Here is an 18,968-nt window from a genome sequence, read left to right as displayed (position 1 = left end):
AGGTAGAAGCAGGCTCCCTGCAGGGAGCCCAATGCAGGATGGGATCCAGGGACTCCAGGATCATGCCCTGAGCTGAAGGCAGACACTTAACTGCTGAGCCACCCAGGCTTCCCTGTTTTTTTCCTTCTAAAGGAAAAAACAGTCTTTCATAGGGTTATATTCTTTATCAAAATTAAGAACACATCCAGGAAGGCTATTCATCAAAAGCTCTTTTCATAATAACTATTCATTCTACCCAAGTGGAAAAAAACTACTTCTGCAAAGGGAGAAAGATAAAATGGAGGATTTCTGCATTGCAGCAGTTGGAGAAATGAAGTAGAACAGCTGACTAATCAACACTAAAATTCATAAAAACAATTTTCAACAGCATAAAAAGTGGCATTTTATTCTACTCTAAGTACTGGTTGTATCTTAACTAAGCAGTTTACTAGTTTTAATTTCATCTGGAAACAAATTTTTTGACAGGCCTATTAAATAAGCTAGAGTTGAAGCCATCTTATAATCTTACTTTTGCTTTTACTAAAGCAGTACGTCCAAGACTACCAGCAAATAATTTTTTGAGTTGAAATTACACAATGCTGCCAGACGGTATTTTGATCTTGTCAGTGGCTCCCTGGTACTTACTGAATAAAATTTAAACTCCTTGCTCTGGCACTGAAGACCCCAGACCCCTACAATGTACCTATTTCAAACTTGCCTTACTTACAAATTCCTTTAGTCTTCCCAGCTCTTTCACACATCACCCTATCCATGTGATAATAATTTCACAGCCTGAAATAACCTTTTCCTGAGATTCTGTACCATTCAGCTTATCATTCTCATGGTACTATCCAATCTATGTGCAGGTCTTATCAACTTTAGTATGCTGAAACCCTAAGCCCAAGTATGTATGTATGTATGTATGTATATGCTTTATCTTTCATTATCAGACAGAATAGGCATTTGGAATTATTTTTCTAAATTTCTTCCTCTACAGAGAAGTTTTTAAGGCTGAGAGGGAGCAGAAAGAGTGAAGGAGGCATAGGGTCCCTTGTTAATCTCAGTAAATTATATTGAATGTAATGCTTTCTGGTTTATAAAAAGCTTTCACATATATTTCTCTCCATGACATAAAGAGTGAGAAGAAAAATGAACAGTGTTTAAGATCAAGGCTATTAGCCAATATTCAGGAAAAATAGAGAAAAGGAAATTGCTAGCTTTGTGGAAGTAAAAAACTTAAGGAAAATTTAGAGCCAGAAAAGATTAAATGGAGAAAGTCTATAGAATTTTGGAAAGCTAAAGAAGTTTTAAATTAGACTGCAATGAGGGGAAATTAAGGCAACGAAAGACTACAGGAAAGTGATAGAGGGAGAGCCCCACAGTCTGCAAAGTCTCTAGTCAGCCTGTGGTGCTTCAGAGTAGGAACCCAGAAAGGGTACTTGAGAGCACAGAGAACACTATGCTGATAACTGAATAAAACATTGTCCTCATCTCTGGTCCTGAGATCCAGGAGAAATGGAATCCATTCTTGGCACAGCCTGGTAAAGCTGTAAGCTGGTGATATCAGGAAGCTGTCAGTCTTTGAAGAACACAGTAGGTGATTTGGGTGAAAAGAAGAGGTATCACAAAATTCTTACTGTGGCTTCACATGTTAATACTTTGGATATTGTAGAGTAGGATTCCAATGTAATTCTGAATAGATACACATTTTCTCCTACAGCTCAGACTTGGGCTCCCATCCTCATTGGCTGCCTCTGACCCAATCTTCCTATCCCAAACCAAGAGAGCAGTTCCAAAAATATGAAACTTGCTATACACATCTAGTGTGAATCCTCTGACCTGGAGGAAACTTGTTTAGCTAGCATAGGCTGTGATTCAAGTTGGCTCTAAGTTGGGAAAAAGGGATACAAACAGGGTCTTAGCAATCTGTTAGGCCCAAGATAACTAAAAGGTGAGAAACAAGCTGTTCAACATCACAGAATTTTTATCAAAATCCATAATCACTTTGATCTAACTTGATTCTCTTTTTATTTACCTGAATGTGAAAGGTTTCCCCCTAAAAAGTAGCAAAATTAATGTGGGCAAACGTAATTAACATTGAAAAATGGAGTTCTATGAATGGAGCAGTCTCACCATGTCTGAATGATCAACTGCTTACAGCATTCTTCTACAAGTACTATGGTGGTGAAGAAATATGGATTTCCCCCACTTCAACTCTGACAATCCTATGTACATAGCAATAAATACACAACTGACCCAAAATCTAGAAACTCAGAGAATTAGACACAGACCAAGTGGCCTTAGTTAGGCCTCAGAAATCTGAAAGCACATTGCATTCGGAGAGCTGTGGAGGTCACCTCACTGGTATATTTAATGTATTTTTATGAGCACCTGTGTTCAAGGCACAATGGGGAGTAGAAGATGTCATGGATCTGACCGACTGATGGAGGATTCTTTATAAGCAAAACGGTCAGAGCAGCAGCTCCCAACAGAGCCTTCTGCCCAGGAGACATCCTAAGGTGCCAGCTGGAGGGGGTTAGCCAGTCTGGAAGCCCATTTCAGTCCAGTAGGTAAGAATAAACATTTCAGGTCCTACCCCTTCCAGACAACTCTCCCGTAGCCTCCTATCAAACAAGCTGCTCCCCACCCACCTTCTAGAATGCAGAAGACAATACATCTCAGCCAGACTCTGTCTTCTGACATAAGATGATGGGAAGTGGTAAACAAAGTCCCAGCCCAGTTTCTGTGGTCAGAAAGGGTTCCCAGTGGCTTCAGGCCAATGAGCAATGAGCACCAGCTCTCACATGTACGACGGGGGTCACTGTGATGGAACTTTTTTCCCAACGTGGCTTCTCTGATGTTGAACAAGGTAGGAAGTTCGTGTGAAGCCTTTTCCACACGTGTCACACTGAAAGGGTTTCTCACCAGTGTGGATTTTGTGGTGTTCGAGAAGGCTTCTATTCTGAGTGAAACTTCTCTCACACTCGGTACACTTATAAGACACGGGAGCCTCGTTATTTTCCCACTGGCCCTCCCCCCTCCCCTGATACTCCCAGGTCTCTCCACGTTCAGGATCCTGCACGTTTTTGTCAGCATGGATCCTCCGGTGTCTCAGGAGGTGTGAGTTCCGCCTAAAAGCCTTGCCACACAGGCTACACTGGTATGGCTTCTCCCCCGTGTGGATTTTGTGATGTTCAAGGAGGCTGCAGCTCTGGCTGAACGTCTTGCCACAGTCCTCACACTCATAGGGCTTTTCCCCAGTGTGGGTTCTCTGGTGTTTGATGAGGTTTGAGCTGTGACTAAAGACCTTGCCACATTCCTCACACTCATACGGTTTCTCCCCAGTGTGGACCCTCTGATGGATGACAAGGGCAGAGCTCCCAATGAAGGTCTTGCCACAGTCTTCACATTCGTAGGGTTTCTCCCCAGTGTGGATTCTCCTATGTTTGGTCAGGCCTGAACTCTGAGCAAAACTCTTTCCACATTCATGACAATAGTGCCGCCTATTTCCTGTGGCATTTTTCTGCTTTCTTGGTAACCGGCCCTCCTGTTCACCAGCTTCTGCACAGGCAGGAATGCGGGAGACGTCTTCACCCAGGTGGCAGGGTATTTCCCCAGGCTCTTGTCCTGGACGTTCCTCCCCCGGGGGCAGGTCCGTGATCTCAGCCTGTGTGTCCCCACCTGAAATAACAAGTGGCCAGACAATTCAGTTATGCCCTGCCACAGCCTTCCAGGTGCTGGGATGAGGACGACGGGTGCTGGGGAGGAAGGAGACCTGAGCATAGGCATGGGGCCGTCAGGAGCAGGGTTCACCCCGGGAGTGGAGGAAGGTGGGGAGGACTGGGCGCTGGGGACACATGCAGAGGCTCTCAGTCCCGAGGACAAAGGCAGACCCTGCACTGGGGCTGATGCTGGGAGGGTGGGGCAGAAGACAGCAGTGAGCAGGCCAGGGCAGCTTGTGAGACGTCCACCTTGTGAGACGTTTCTGTAAGAAGTGGCGCAAGCAGGAACTTAGACACTGATCCCTCACAAGGAATAGCAGCAGGGATTCTGCTCCCAGACAAGGGCAGGTCTCCAGCAGAACTGGCTTGGGGAGGAAAGATCTGAGCTGGAGCTCCTGCCAAACTGTCATGGAGCTGTGGCAGCTCAGACGAGGTAGGTTGTCACCCTGTGTGTCCTGTGCCCCCATCTCCAGGTCAGTTCTGCCGTCGGTTCCAAGTCACCTGTCGCTCTCAGGCTCTGTGGCCCCAGGGCCCATTTCCTGAGGAGGACCCAGCTGGCCTCTGTTGAGGCCAGCAGCAGGGAGGGGTGAACACTCCCCGTACACCTCCTGTGAGCCGGGCCCGTGCTGGGAGTTGCACCTGCTGCATCCCACTTAACCAGAACACCGGCAGCACAGGAGAAGCAAGGTCACGAGGGTGAGGGTGAAAGAGCCAGTCACACATGTGCTTAGCAGCTGGGGTTCAGAAATGGTGGCTCTGAATGCAAACACAGTCCCAACAGCTTCTCGCAGCCCAGGAGGTTTGAACCTACAAAGGATGCCAAGAAGCCCTAGGAAACCAGCCCCCAACACTCTTACCCAGGGGAGTCGGGCCGCCACAGTTCTCCTGCCTCTCATCTCTGTGGAAGCTGCCCCGAGATGAATCCAGCTGTGTCCACACAGAGCAGAAAGCCAGGGCCATATCTTCAGTTTTCAGCAAGCCCTGAAACAAGACACGATCCCACCTCGTTCTTCTTCTCCAAAGTCACACCCACAGCTGGGCACAGGCAGTGAACATCCCTTCTAAAGGGGCTCTCTTTAAAAAGATCAAGTGTGGCCCACTATGCCTCCTTCACCCGGTCTCTGAGAACGTCTTTGTAAATATATACACATATATGTGACCATTAAGAAAAGAAATATCACACACATTAGGAAAAATACTTTCGTATTTGGATCTAAATAGTTCAGAACGTAAAAGGGTTTGGGACACAAGGACCAGGACAGTGAAAGGAGGGGAAGCATACACAAAGCTTTCAAAATATTTGTGCTGTGCTTTGGCAGAGTGCTAGCGGGGGCTTATTTATAGTAGCGATTTTTTAAAATACAAGGAGACCTCAGTCTGAAGTGAAGAAAACCAGGGAAAACATTATAGGGCCTCAAATGCTGAAGAGGACGTGAAAGACCGGGTAAGGTATTAAAGTCCAGGTTCAGTAAAGAGCATTCAGATTTTAGTATTCTAGCTTAGCCTAAAAGAACATGCCTCATCTAATCCTTCAAGTTTCAGTCCCTAGAGGGCAGAAGTCCTGTGTTTATAGCTCTAACAGCACAATTGATGAATCTTTAAAAAACAAAGCTAAATCGCCATCACAACAAAATGTTGTTTGTATTTGCTAAATTGCCCAGTGGAAGAAGAAAATCCCACTGATAACGGGAGCTGACCAAACAGATGGGGTAAGACTGGGGAATCACACAGCACCCTGCTCTAGGAGTAAAACAGGAAAATTCTTGTAAGTGGGCTCCAAAATAAAGGCGGAGGACAGTGAACAGCCTTGGGATAGATGAAAAAACTCCAAGTCCACAGGGACAGAGGATGAGGGAGGAGGAGTGGGGAGAAAGGGACCTACCGGGAATCCCACGGGCAGGAGGGCTGCTAGGGAGGGGGCTCCAGCTCACCTGGGGCTCTGGGGGCAGCCTGGCAGCCACCACTGTGTCTCCTCTGCAACGCCCTCCTGGGCCAAGCCCAGGAACCTGGAGAACTAAGAAGGAAAGACGCTCTGGATGAGATGGACCCTGGTACCCAGCCTCCCTGACCTGTAGATTCCCAGTGCAAAAACGGGGCCCGTAAATTCCAGTCAGCAGGCTCCTACAGAATCGCTCCTTTCCTGAATGCCTGGTCCCTACCGGCTCCCATACTAGGGCCTGAAGAGGCGTGATGAGCCCCTGCAGATATGCAACCTGCAACCTCAGCAGGCAGGGTCCTGGGGAGCGGGGAGAGAGGGAGGGATGGTGACAGGAAAGCAACGTAGAAAGACAACAAAGCTTTCCATTTGAAGATCTTTAGTCTTGAATTTCGCTGAGAGAACGGATTAGAAGATTCTTGATTTAAAATAACTCTTTAGTAGCTCTTAGTGTGTTTCTGCTTTAGTTTTAAAAAACTAAGAAGAGTCAGATGAGGCTAGGCCCAGAAAGAAGAAAATGAAGTCTTATATAAGGAGGTGGGTAACTTCCAGTTTTCTTGGAAGAGCTGAACTTTGCAAGGGGCAGAAAACCAATTAGTTTAGGTCAGAACCTCTGTGGAAAAATAAAGACTGCCTGTTGGCTGGTGTGTCCCAGGGCTGCGTGTCTTGGGAACAGGCCCAAATGTGTACAGCAGAAGGGCACCCAGTGCTTTCCCATGGAGTGATTTCACCCTGTCCTAGTTACACACCAAGGATATAGGAGACTTACACTCTTTGACTTGCAGAGTCCTACGCTGTCTGGGATATTATGGCTGGCTTTACATTTCTTGCCTTATGGTCTTCATAGCACTTACCAATAACTAAAATTATCATTACTTTATTTGCCATCTTTCCTATTAGAGTGTAAGCTCCAGTGGAGCAAGAAATCTGTCTACTGACAACTGTAACCCTGGGGCCAGAACACTAGCTACCACATAGGTCATCTCCACAAATTCACGTTCAATGAATGGAGATCACTGTGATATTAAGAAGTCAATTCTTCCCAAACACCAGTGTTAATCGAGTCATTCCAGTCACCAATTTAATGAAGTCTTGTTTACTTCCCGAACTTTCCCTGTCATCTCAGTCTCAAAGTAAAGCAGGTCTCTGATGGGCATATAAAGAACCTGTCAACAGGTCTGGCTATTTTTTTTTAAGATTTTATTTTTTTATTCCTGAGAGACACAGAGAAAGGGACAGAGACACAGACAGGAGGGACAAGCAGACTCCCTGCAGGGAGCCGGATGCGGGACTCGATCCCTGAACCGGGATCATGCCCTGAGCCAAAGGCAGACGCCAACCTTTGAGCCACCCAGGCATGCCAACACGTCTGGCTTTTAAATGAATTTGGGTGAACTCTAGAATTCATAGTCCCCAGAAGATAACACTCACCTCTGTCTGGCGAGGCCTGGGATCCCAGAGATTCATGCTTGAGCAAAGCCTTCATTGGCTGCAACTGGGTGTTCCGTGGCCTCTGAGCTGGTGTCAACGCTGCCACCTTACAACAGAGTAGTTGCCCCTCAACACCACCTGGGATCTGGAAGGCATTCACTTTGTATTTATAAAAACTTCTATTATGCTTTCCATGTGCTTGCTAGTACCTTCTATTTCCAGGCACTATTTCTAAGAGCTTTATGAAGATTAATTCTCTTAATGCAGAAAACAACAACTTTATGAGCCAGGTACTAGTATTATCTGTAGTTTTAGAGATAAAACCCTGTAGAGGCCCGGGGCTGAAACAGGTTGCCCAAGGTCACCCCTCTAATAGGTGAAGGTGCTAGGATGGGGGCACAGGCAGGACCCCAGAGCCCAAGCTCTTAACCACTACCAGGTGCTCCCTCGTTATACACATTGTGCTCTTTGGAAATTAGTGTTAAGTTTCCGACTACTTGAATTTTTTTTTTTTCACTGAAAAGTGAGGACAATAATTTCTAGCTCACAAGGCCTGAAGGGCCGGCAACTTAGATGACAGTATGTGAAATCACCTAACACAGAGCCTGGTATATGGTCTGTCCTTATTAAATGCAAGTTCCTTTCCGGACACTTGTAATTAGTTCTGAAGTCACTTTCATTATCATTAGCTTATGTGCAGCTGAGAATTTCCACGTCCTTTGTACAAGATGCAAAACCTGAAAGGGACTTGAAATGACTTTTCACTGTTATAGGGCTCGAGAACAATAGTGCCAATTGAAGAAGCTTGGTCTCCTGGTCACCAGCTATCTGGTATGTGTCCCGCGAAAGGATCACACAAAAATACGGGATAATGCACATAGAAAATGGTCTACAAGAAGCAGGAAGATGCAGTTAAAAATGAACCCAGAGGTTCCTAAGAGGAACCTGTGGTTCATCCACTCCCTTCCAAGTGTTCTATGAATGTAAAAATGAAACGTATTTCTACTTTTACTAGTGTCTAAGCAAAATTCAGTCATTCTTTCGATTATGAATGGCAGCAACAAACCAAAATGTTATCAGCCGAAGCAGGCACAGCCAGGCAAACCCTGTCAAGGTCATTCAGCACCCTGTGAAACTGTACCGGTTAGGGGCGGGTCGCTACGGCTTACTCTTTGGTGCATTAACTTTAAAAAAGCACATATATAATTTTATCACTAATTGGTTTCATGCTGTTAACCGTATCCCAATATATTCGAGTACTTTTGTAATCCCTTATGTTCTCAAAAATACTGGCATGAGGAGGGGTCCGTGGACTCTTCCCGAATGGCAAAGAGGTTCGCCAGACCAAAAGAGCCCGAGACCTTCTCAATCTGACAGAAACGGCCCTCACTCGGATCTTGAGACTTCAGGAAGAAGAAACAGAGCGCGGCTCTCAGATACTCAGCCTTTTGCCTCTACCTGCGGCCCCCGCTCGTCCAGCTGCCTCTGCAGATACTCCAGGAGCACCACCGCCTCGTCCCCGCTCTCGGGGTGCTGCTCCCGCACCCAGCCCCGGAGCTCCTCGGGCAGGATGGTCAGGAACTGCTCCAGCACCAGCAGCTCCAGGATCTGCTCCTTGCTGCGGGACTCGGGGCGCAGCCAGCGTCGGCACAGCTCGCGGAGCCGGGTGAGGGCCTCGCGGGGCCCCTGGGCTTCGGGGTAGCGGAAGCTCCGGAAGCGCCGGCGGGAGCGTTCGGTGCCGGGGGCAGGGCTGCGGGGCGCGCCCGCCGCTGCGGCCGGGTACGGGCCGTCCTCCTCCTCCACCTTCACCGTCAGGACGCGGCTCAGGAGCCCCGGTCGCTCCTCTGCAGTGTGGGCGTCCAAGGCGGCGCTGCACTTCGACTCTCTGGCCATCCCCGGGCTCGCGCCGAGAGGCGGCCCCCCTTCCCGGCCGACGAGTGCCGGTGGCTGCCGCACCGCGGCGTCCCCTGCGTCCTCCGCACCCGGACCCGACCCGCAGCAAGGCGCGCAGCCGGGGGCCCAGCCTCCGACTTCAACAGGTAGCCGTCCCCTCCCGGGAGTGCGCCGAAGCCGGACGCCGGAAGCCGGAAGCCGGGGACCGGAAGTCGGGGACTCTCGCCCCTTCCCCGGCTCTTAGGACGCGACTCTCGCGGTAGCCCCGAGTTAACCCTTCCGCTGTCAGGCCCGTCGCAGGACTAGGGCGCACCCAGGGCAAGAGGGACTAACGGGCGGCTGGCTACGGACAGGAAATAAGAGCTCACCTCCAGATGCCCCGGCTCTGATGTAAGCTGGGCCAAGGGGGTGGCCGGCAACGGACGCTAAGGTTCAGAAGACGCGCTTCCCGGCATCCTTAGCGCTCCGGCAGGAGGGCTGGCCGAGCAAGCCAGAAGGATCACCGGGCCCTTGCTTGGGGGAGAGCAGTGGCTGCCCTTGGACCTTGCCCGCCTCTAGCTGTCTCTCTCTTTCCTTCCCTTTTAGGACAAATGGCTTGGAAGAAAGACTTCCCTAAGTTTGGATTTAGTCCTCTGCCATTCATCCTTACCACATTGTAGGCAGCAAACCGCCAACAAGGCATTCTCATCCCTCCAACTCAATTCACTAGAGATCGCCCCTCTCCCCACAGCTTTCCACTTTCCGTCTTCTAGGGCCTCCTCTCAGCAGCCAGGTTCATGCTGCTCCGTACTTCTGGGAATCTGGTATCGCTGACTTCCGGGATCCTCTTCTCTCCTCTCTTTCTTCTTGCTTCTTCCCAGTTCCCATTCACAGTCTAGCTCGGTGAGTAGATCCACAGACTCTAAAGCCAAAATCCTGATTTAGGGGATCCCTGGGTGGCTCAGCGGTTTAGCGCCTGCCTTTGGCTCAGGGCGTCGTCCTGGAGACCCAGGATCGAGACCCAGGATCGAGACCCAGGATCGAGTCCCACATCGGGCTCCCTGCATGGAGCCTGCTTCTCCCTCTGCCTGTGTCTCTCTCTCTCTCTCTCTCTCTGTGTGTGTGTGTGTGTGTCATGAATAAATAAGTAAAATCTTTTTTAAAAAATCCTGGTTTATTTACCACTTAGTAGCTGGGTGACCTCGATTTTCCACTTAACGTCTTTCTGCCTGACTTTCCCAATCTATAACTCGGGGATACTAATAGTAGATAGGTTTGTTGTGAGCAGTAAGTGAGGTTTTTTTTTTTTGTGTGTGTGTGTGTGTGTGTAAAGTTCTTAGAATAATGGCCTATACTAAAATGGAAGGAAAACCTGACATTTCTTTGAGCCAGAAGTGACTAGATTTAAGCCAGATGTGACAGCAGTTATTTTGCTGGACTGATGTCAGTAAGTCCTCTTTCTACTCAATGGAATGCAAGTTTGGTAGAAGTTTATTAAGTGGAAAAATACCATGCTGGTACCTCAGCCTACCCCTACGCAGTTCAATGGATAGCAAAGAGGGGATAGAATTGAAGAAAATGAGAGATCCCAAAGGTTGTTACAAATGAAAACCACTAGAAAATATTTTCCTCTTGATAAGATGCCACAGAGGTGCAAGGCACTACTATGAAGTATTGTTGGCAAAATAAGTGAACCTGAATCTAATTAACTTTCTAGTTCCTAATAGTTGCATATAGGTGGGATTCAGAAGCAAGTTAGCAGTTTTCACACTGTGTGGCATATTAGAATTATTGAGGAGCTTTAAAACATCCTGATATCTTGGCTGTAAACAAGACCAATTAAATCAGAATGTCGAAGAATGGAACTCAGGTGTGCATAACTATAGAATTTTCCTAGATGATTGTGATATGCAGGTACATTTGAGAGTTAATTAGTTAAGTGATACTTAAAAGAAGCAATAAATAAAATTCAGAATGTGGGATATTCAATAGGACAGAAGAACCTCGATCCTCAACAAATAAATGGTATTTCTTGAAAAGGTAGAGGAAAAAGTAGGAAATGTCTATGATTAAAAGAAACTGAATAGATATATGAGCCAAATGCAATGGTAAACATTATTTGGTACCTGATCAGAAGAAAACAGCTGTAAAAAACATATTTGGGACAGCTGGGAAAACTAAAATGCAATGATATTAAGGAGTTACTATCAATTTAGTTGTCCTAATGATACTTTGGTTATGTTAAGGAAAAAAGTGTCATTTATTAGAAATTTATACTGAAGTACTTATAGGTGAACTGATATAATGTCTAGATTTGCTTTTGAATACTCAGAACTAGGGGCATCTGGGCAGCTCAATTGAGCCTCAGACTCTTGACCTCAGATCTTTTTTTTTTAAGATTTTATTTATTTATTCATGAGAGACACACGGAGAGAGAGAGGCAGAGACACAGGCAGAGGGAGAAGCAGGCTCCATGCAGGGAGTCCAACATGGGACTTGATCGCTGGTCTCCAGGATCAGGCCCTGGGCTGAAGGCAGCGCTAAACCACTGAGCCACCTGGGCTGCCTATCAGCTCAGATCTTGATCTCAGGGTTGTGAGTTTGTGCCCAGCGTTGGGCTCCATACTGGGCATGGAGCCTACTTAAATAAATAAATAAATAAATAAAATACTCAAAACTAAAGAAAACACACAAAGAAAGGTACCACAATGACTGCTGAAGTTGGGGAAGAGGCATTGGGATTCACTGTAATATACTTTTTATGCTTATACATATTTGAAATTTTCCATAGAAATTTGCTTTTTAATTAAAGTCCTCCCCTCTTTCTTGAGTTATTCAGTCCAAAAATCTTTAGGTGGTGCCAGAGGAAGTGGTAGAGGAGGCAGCAGCCCAGCTTGGATTGAGTTTGGAGCCCAGGTGGAGTGAGGAGATTGTTCATAGGCATGGGGGAGGGAGCAATGGCCCCAGAAAACCAACACTGATCCATTACTACCGTCTCTTCCTAAAGACCCCATTCAAGTTTTCTGACGCAGGAAACTCATATTTCATGCTGAATTTCTTGAAACAACGACAAGCTAAGTTAATTAGCTTGCTAGTAGAATAAAATCAAAGTCCAAACCCCAAAACTCTGAGAAAATACATCCACCAGTCTTGTTGATTCCCCCTTTGGTCTTGTTAGTTCTTGGGGCTATGACTCTGGTTATGCATACACATATATCTCATGATCTGGAGCATTACTTATAAATTTTCCTTTGACTTATATATTCCCTTTAAGTATTATGGTGATAATGCTTTGCATGCATAGCTATTTTTTAAGACTTTCCATTCCCAGGGTGCGTGGGTGGCTCAGTTGGTTAAGCGTCTGCTTTGGCTCAAGTCATGATCTCAGGATCTTGGGATTGAGTCCCACTTCATGGGGCTCTCTGCTCAGAGGGGAGTCTGCTTCTTCCTCTCCCTCTGCCCCCCTGCTGTGCTCTCTCTCAAATAAATAGATAAAATCCTTAAAAAATAATTCTCATCCTCCCAAGATATATAGATATATAGGTATAGTAGGTCACTATTCACTGTAGACATATTTTAACTCCTGCACTGCTTTTACCTGTTGAGGAGCAGTTACCTTGCAGCCAGAGAAAATGAAAGCATGTCAGTATGGCTATGTGGCCTTTTAAAACTATGATCAACTTTTTAAAAGTTTTTTTTTTAAAGTCATCTCTATACCCAACATGGGGATTAAACTCCTAGCCCCGAGGCCAAGAGTCCCATGATCCCCTGACTGAGCCAGCCAGGTTCCCCAATACGATCAGCTTTTAAAGACCGCTAGAAGCTATAAGACTCACTTCTCCACTGAGCACAGAGAAATTTCAGGGCTTCTCAAGTTCCACATCTAACTGGTAGCAATGTTAGTACTAGAAGCTTTGTTGTTCAGAACTTCAGTTATCCAGTGAAACTTTTACCCACTATTGTTTCTCATGAATTCATGAATAACACCCCTCATTTATACCATTCTTCACTGTAGTGATGGTAACAAGGAAGACTCTCCTGGTTTGGGGAATGTAGAGTCCCCTGAATAAGATTGGAATCTCAGTCATACCTGAGGAAGCAGATTCAGGAGAGTAGAAAATGGAATTTGAGAACACTGGAGAGACATACATGACAACAAGTGCTTGGATCTGTACTTCCACTGTGAAGGCTACAACATGAAACATGATGAAAACCAGCCTTAGAGAGAAGCCTAGTATACTCCTTTTTCTCCATTTTCTCACCTTGCCCAAGGAGGTAGAGACGACCTGGAGACACTGTCCTAGATGCTTGCATTTTATTTATGAGTAAGTGAACCAAGAAAAAGGTTCCTAAAGGTAAATAGAATATAGAAGATATCTAGTATTTCCCGAATTTTGGGTTGAATTCTGGGTTAACTTCTTCATACATGAGCTTTGGAGACTCTCTGGGCTACAGTTTTCACCTAAGTTCATCTGATATTAATTCCTTTGTCTTGAACAGTTATTTCTATACCTTGGAAGTACTCATGAAGCTCTGAGCTCTGCTGCATTGGATATCATCTTGTGAACTGTTCAAGGGCAGGATGACCAACAACTGGTTTGAGTGTGAGAACATCATCCAGAATATGGAACAACTTGGTGACTGTGCAGAAGGTTCTGGAGAGAGAGTGGGCTGAGCAGGGAGAGTAAGTGAAAGATTGATGTGGGAGTATGTGTGTGTGTGTGAGACAGAGAGGAAGGGAGGCAGGGAGAAAGTGATTCTGAATAGACTCCACCAATCCTGTTGTCTCTGCCTTTCCATCTTGTCATTCCACCACCCCAAGAGCAGTGGTTATTGACTTTATTTAGTTCTCAGACCCTTTCAAAAAAAAAAAAAAAAAGAGGGACACTGTGGGTCCTCAGTGTACTCATATTCCCATAGTGATGACCTTTTGAGTCTAAATGTTCTTAATTACTCTTAGGACATTGTAGATCTTCTTGGGCAGGAAATTGGCAAGAAGGGGTTATTATGTCTCCAAGCAGTTTAGGAATTCCTGAAATTTTACCTCTAGCCCTATGATCCCTACTCCCTTTAAGAAGTTGGCAAGGGAACGGGCTACCATATCACTGAGGCAGTGGGGAATCAACGTTTCTAGAAACCCTGTTTCCTCCCATAATTAAGATAGCAAGGGAGCAAATTGTTCAATGTTGGTGCTTAATCCTTAAATAGATTATGGATATACATTTCTCTACTTTTCCCCATAGCTTCTCATTCTTTGTTTCTGTATTTTTTCCCATTTACATATGTTCTATTTTCCCATTATATTCATTATGTTGAAAACTATAAGTAGGTTATCTTTGATTTAACTCTGAGGTCTCTAAAAGTCCCTTAAATGGTATGTTTCTTCTTGATTATTGCTTAAAGATATAAAAACTTAATCCTGACACACCTTAATGGTAAGATTAAGATAAAATTAACTGTCTAAGTAACAGTTGAGATGTTGCTATAAGTGTTAGAGGCAGATCTGACCCTTCTAGGCATCAATATATAGAAATCTTCAGAACAATTAAGAAGAAACAATTCTCCAATCTGCACAGAAACCTTAAAATGCCCATATCTTAAGTATTTTGTCATCCTGCGTATTAAGAGAATCAACTATATGGATTCTCACCAAACTGTTACAACATGAACTGTATATAGTTCCAAAATTATACAGCATTTTTCCTAATTCTGTATCCTCTGTATAAGACCATAGAGAATTCCAAAGAATTTCTTCTATATGTTTCATGAAGAAAAATGAGATGCTCCTTTGTCTACATCTAATGTTTATAGAACTGGGAGTAGGGTGAGGAGAGTGAGGCACTTAGGTCACAGAATTTAAAGAGTGTGGATTCATCCTTAAATTTGGGCCCTCAGTGCCTATCTCACCCTCTTCCTGGCTCTGTATTGACACAGAGCTAGAGGCCATTTTAAAAAAAGATTTTGTTTACTTATTAATGAGACACACACAGAGAGAGAAGCAGAGACACAGGCAGAGGGAGAAGCAGGCTCCATGCAGGGAGCCGGACGTGGGACTCAATCCCGGGTCTCCAGGATCAAGCCCTGGGCTAAAGGCGGCGCTAAACCGCTGAGCCACCCAGGCTGCCCAGCGCTAGAGGCCATTAAGCGTTTTTTTTTATTTATTTATTTATTTATTTATTTATTTATTTATTTATTTATTTATTTATTTTAAAGATTTTATTTATTTATTCATAGAGACACACAGAGAGGGAGAGAGAGGCAGAGGCACAGGCAGAGGGAGAAGCAGGCTCCATGCAGGGAACCAGACGTGGGACTCGATCCAGGGTCCCCATGATCAAGCCCCGGGCTGCAGGCGGCGCTAAAACGCTGCGCCACCGGGGCTGCCCCCATTAAGCATTTTTATATTTATCTCCCCTGACTCTTGAAGTGGTGAGTAAATGGCATTGCTAGGAGTCTCCCTCATGTCTCTTCACACTCTATTCCTAACTTCCATTACCAGTCCTTTCCCTAAAAACTGCGTGTTTAAGCTGTAGGGTTGCCCCTCCAACATCGCAGCGGTTAGGTGCACTGGCCCAGGCGCAGTCCACCCTTCACAAAATCATAAGGAAGAGAAAACACATTTACAATACCGCATGTACATTTATTGTAAAAAACAGACAAATCAACATAAAACCTTCATGTATAGGTGCCCCAAAGTGTGGTCATTGCTCTTCTTGGGTGGCCTTCCCGCGCCTGGAGGCTTGGGCGCAGCAGCCATTGCACTGGCCAGCAGGTGCACCGCCGCGCCACTGTGCGAGCGCCACCTCGGAATGCTGCGGGGTTGGACGCCCACTTGGGGAGGAGTCCCGAGGGGGGCGCCTGGGTTTGGGCGGCCTCTGCCGCCCTAAGGCTACGGGCTGGGCCTGGGATCCTGGCCCAGCGCGGTCCCTGCGGTCTAAACAAGTCCTCTGCCTCAGCCCAGCCTCTGTCTGCTAGGCCCCAGCCTGGGCAGGACCACCTGGTGAGTACACGCAGAGACTTGCTGTCCTGCCCCATCCTGGGGCTCTGGGGGCTGCCAAGGTACTCAGAGGGCAGCAGGCGACCCATGGAGACTGGGTTATGCAGTTGTCAATAAATGCCTTGAGGTTTTTGCTTGACAGCAAAAGCTGTCAACTCTTAAAAATAAAAAAAAGTGGCATATGGGTGGACTCCTACAGTTCAAACCCATGTTACACAAGGATCAACATTTTAATTTAGTCCCATTGTATCTGCTTTTATTAGGGGGTGGCGGTAAGAAACAGGTTGTAGTCATAACACAAGTATTTGTTTCCTCTTCCCAACATATATTTAGGCAACCATGGGCATATCAAGTGAGCTAAGCCTTGTAGAAATACTGTGTAAAGTGTCAATCAGAGCACTGTGTGCAGGAGGGTAGGTGAGCAGCAGGAGGGCACTATCAGGTGGTGTAAGTCTCATTAGTGAGTGCCTTTGTTGTTGCTGGCTTGGTGGGTAAAAATCACTAAATATTGTGAAGACAGCAAATATGAAGTAATTTGGAGGGATGTTTAATTCCAGCTTGTCCTCAGAGCTCTATAGAACTGGCTTGTTAGGAATTTCTTAGTAATAAATATAGATTGTAACAAACTAATGTTCTGTGCTTCCTGAGGAGGTACCACAAGAAGACCTGTGTGGTCTTGCCAAACAGAATTACCCTAAATCTAATCAGGAGAAAATTATCAGATAAATTCAACCTGCCAGACATTTTACAAAACATCACCCCAGACCCTGCAAAACTGTGTCAAATAATTTTTAAAAAGTGGAGGTGGGAGTGTAGGCAGAGAAACCATTCTACATTCAACACACTAGAGAGTAATCACAATCAAATGCAAGAAACTTGATTGGATTTTTAATCCCATTTTAAGGACATGATTGGAACAATTGAAGAATTTTGAACATATCCTGCATGTTAGATAACACCACCTAATATTTAATAATAATATTAAAGTTATTTTTTTAAAAAAATATTTTATTTATTCATGAGAGACACAGACTGAGAGAGAGAGGCAGAGACACAGGCAGAGGGAGAAGCAGGCTCCATGTAGGGAGCCCAACGCGGGACTCAATCCCAGGACTCCAGGATCATGCCCTGGGCCAAAGGCACATGCCAAACCACTTAGCCACCTAGGGATCCCTAATATTAAGGTTCTTAAGAGTAAAGATGGCATTATGGTTGCGAAGGAGAATGTCCCTTTCCTTAGATGTTGATTACTAAAGTATTCAGTAATATTAATAATTTCTAATTTTCCTTCAATCGAGTAAGAAATATAATCTTGACAATTAGTGAATCTAGGTAAAGGACACACAAGTTAAACATACAAGTGTTTAACTTTTCTGTAGGTTTGAAATCTTTTAAAACAAAAATTTTGGGGAAATTTATGGAAAACAATTTTGAGAAAGATAGTAAAATAATACCTGTGAGAGCAATTTCATTTTAGCTGAGCTTTCAACATCTGGTGCTTTTCTTAATGATTAGAATGTATTGCTATTTCAAAAACTACCTATTTTTTCTTTTTCAAGATTTATTTATATATTTATTTGAGAGAGAGAGTGTGTGTGTGTGTGTGCACAAGTAGGGGGAGGGGCAGAGGAACAGAGAGAATCCTCAAGCAGACTCCCTGCTGAGCATGGACTACCCTCCCTGTCCCCCACCCCCCGCTATGCAGGGTTTGATCCCAGGACTCTGAGATCACTACCTGAGCAGAAATCAAGAGTCAGCCACCTAACCAACTGAGCCACCCAGGTGCCCCCAAAACTACCATTTTTCTTACAGATCTTCAAATACATTTTTGTGCTCTATCTGAATGAATATTTGCTCACCTATAAATAAAATTAAGAAAATAAAGCCTCTCCCCTGAAAAAGGTATTGTAGGTATTTATTTTTTATTTTATCAGCATATTTTTTATACCACTGCTTTCTCTACTAAGTCAGGGTCAACAAACTACAGACCAAAATTGGCCCACTGTCTGTTTTTGTGTGGCAAGAACAAGAAACTATTTTATATTTTTTAATTGTTGAAAAATCAGAATAATAAAAGTTTGTGACATGAAAATTACAGACTTTCACATTTCAATGTCTATAAATAGTTTTATTACAACACATTCATTTACTTACATATTATCTATGGCTGCATTTGCCTTACAATGGTAGAATCCTAATTAAGCAAATGCTATTCCTCAATTTTTAAAAAAAGTTTTATTTATTCATTCATGAGAAACAGAGAGAGAAAGAGAGAGAGGCAGAGGCACAGGCAGAGGGACAAGCAGGCTCCATGCAGGAAGCCCAATTTGGGATTCAGTCCTGGGACTCCAGGATCACGCCCTGAGCCAAAGGCAGACACTCAACCACTGAGCCACCCAGGCATCCCCCCTCAATTTTTTTATTTTTCCCATTAGAAGACTTGTATTACAAAAAAAATGTATTATTATATACCCTTAAAAATAGTTTTTTAAATTAAATTTCTAATCAAATACTAGAATAATTTATTTTCTTTCATTAAAAATTAAGAGTTTATAACATTATCAGTTTGGGAAGACATAGATTAAAAATGGAGCAAAGTGATCAAAAGACAAATTTATAGACAATAAATATAGCCTGCCTGGCCCTGGTGGATGCTGCCAGAGTGCTAATTCTAATCCTCAGAGTTAGTAGTAGTTCAAAATCTCCTCCAGCTTCACATTTCCCAGGGAGAGATTTTGGTGAGTTCAGAGAAGACCTTGTGAGAATATTTGGAATGCACAGTCTTGAGCCTACTGCAAAGATGCAAAAACAGCGGGATATTCAACTGCTTGTCCACGGGTGAAGATCAGAGGTCTTGTAGCCACTGTAATACTCCAGGGTAGGAGCCCAGTGTCTGAACTTCTTCATGTAGAGGGCCAGGAGGAAGGAGTCAGAGCTAGCTTGGAAGCCCTTTCCTGGATATATTCTTAGCTCCGCAGTCATCTCAGGGATGAAGTGGGACAAGTCAATGTCTTCATGCTGCATGGAGATA

At 44.9% G+C, this 18,968-nt stretch overlaps 2 protein-coding genes and 1 long non-coding RNA gene across 8 annotated transcripts in view; 2 read left to right on the top strand and 1 right to left on the bottom strand.

Annotated features, from left to right (window-relative positions):
• The window catches only part of LOC144306552 (uncharacterized), a 31,235-nt gene extending 22,961 nt beyond the window's left edge, over positions 1 to 8,274 (top strand). For both annotated transcript variants that reach the window (XR_013373618.1, XR_013373615.1), the window contains one exon: positions 7,842 to 8,274. This is a non-coding gene — a long non-coding RNA (uncharacterized LOC144306552). The remainder of the gene's footprint in view (positions 1 to 7,841) is intronic.
• Positions 1,946 to 9,402, bottom strand: ZKSCAN4 (zinc finger with KRAB and SCAN domains 4). The gene is made up of 5 exons (XM_077885913.1): positions 8,527 to 9,402; positions 7,069 to 7,213; positions 5,633 to 5,715; positions 4,559 to 4,682; positions 1,946 to 3,660 (listed from the first exon to the last, which is right to left on the bottom strand). The coding sequence occupies exons 1-5, from the start codon at positions 8,959 to 8,961 to the stop codon at positions 2,798 to 2,800; spliced, it is 1,650 nt and encodes a 549-aa protein (XP_077742039.1). The 5' UTR covers positions 8,962 to 9,402; the 3' UTR covers positions 1,946 to 2,797.
• PGBD1 (piggyBac transposable element derived 1) overlaps positions 8,766 to 18,968 on the top strand; it is a 58,965-nt gene continuing 48,762 nt past the window's right edge. The window contains exons 1-4 of one of the 5 annotated variants that reach the window (XM_077885898.1): positions 8,766 to 9,351; positions 9,714 to 9,843; positions 12,956 to 13,265; positions 13,441 to 13,624. The gene's annotated coding sequence lies outside the window, so the exon portion shown is untranslated. Of the gene's footprint in view, positions 9,844 to 12,955; positions 13,266 to 13,440; positions 13,625 to 18,968 lie in introns of all 5 variants that reach the window. The other 4 variants (XM_077885895.1, XM_077885901.1, XM_077885896.1 and 1 more) reach the window with 4 other exon arrangements.

The sequence above is a fragment of the Canis aureus genome, chromosome 37, assembly GCF_053574225.1.
Source record: "Canis aureus isolate CA01 chromosome 37, VMU_Caureus_v.1.0, whole genome shotgun sequence".
Taxonomy (NCBI): Eukaryota; Metazoa; Chordata; class Mammalia; order Carnivora; family Canidae; genus Canis; species Canis aureus.
Note: the sequence above shows the minus strand (reverse complement) of the source record. Positions and strands in the feature narration are given on the sequence as shown.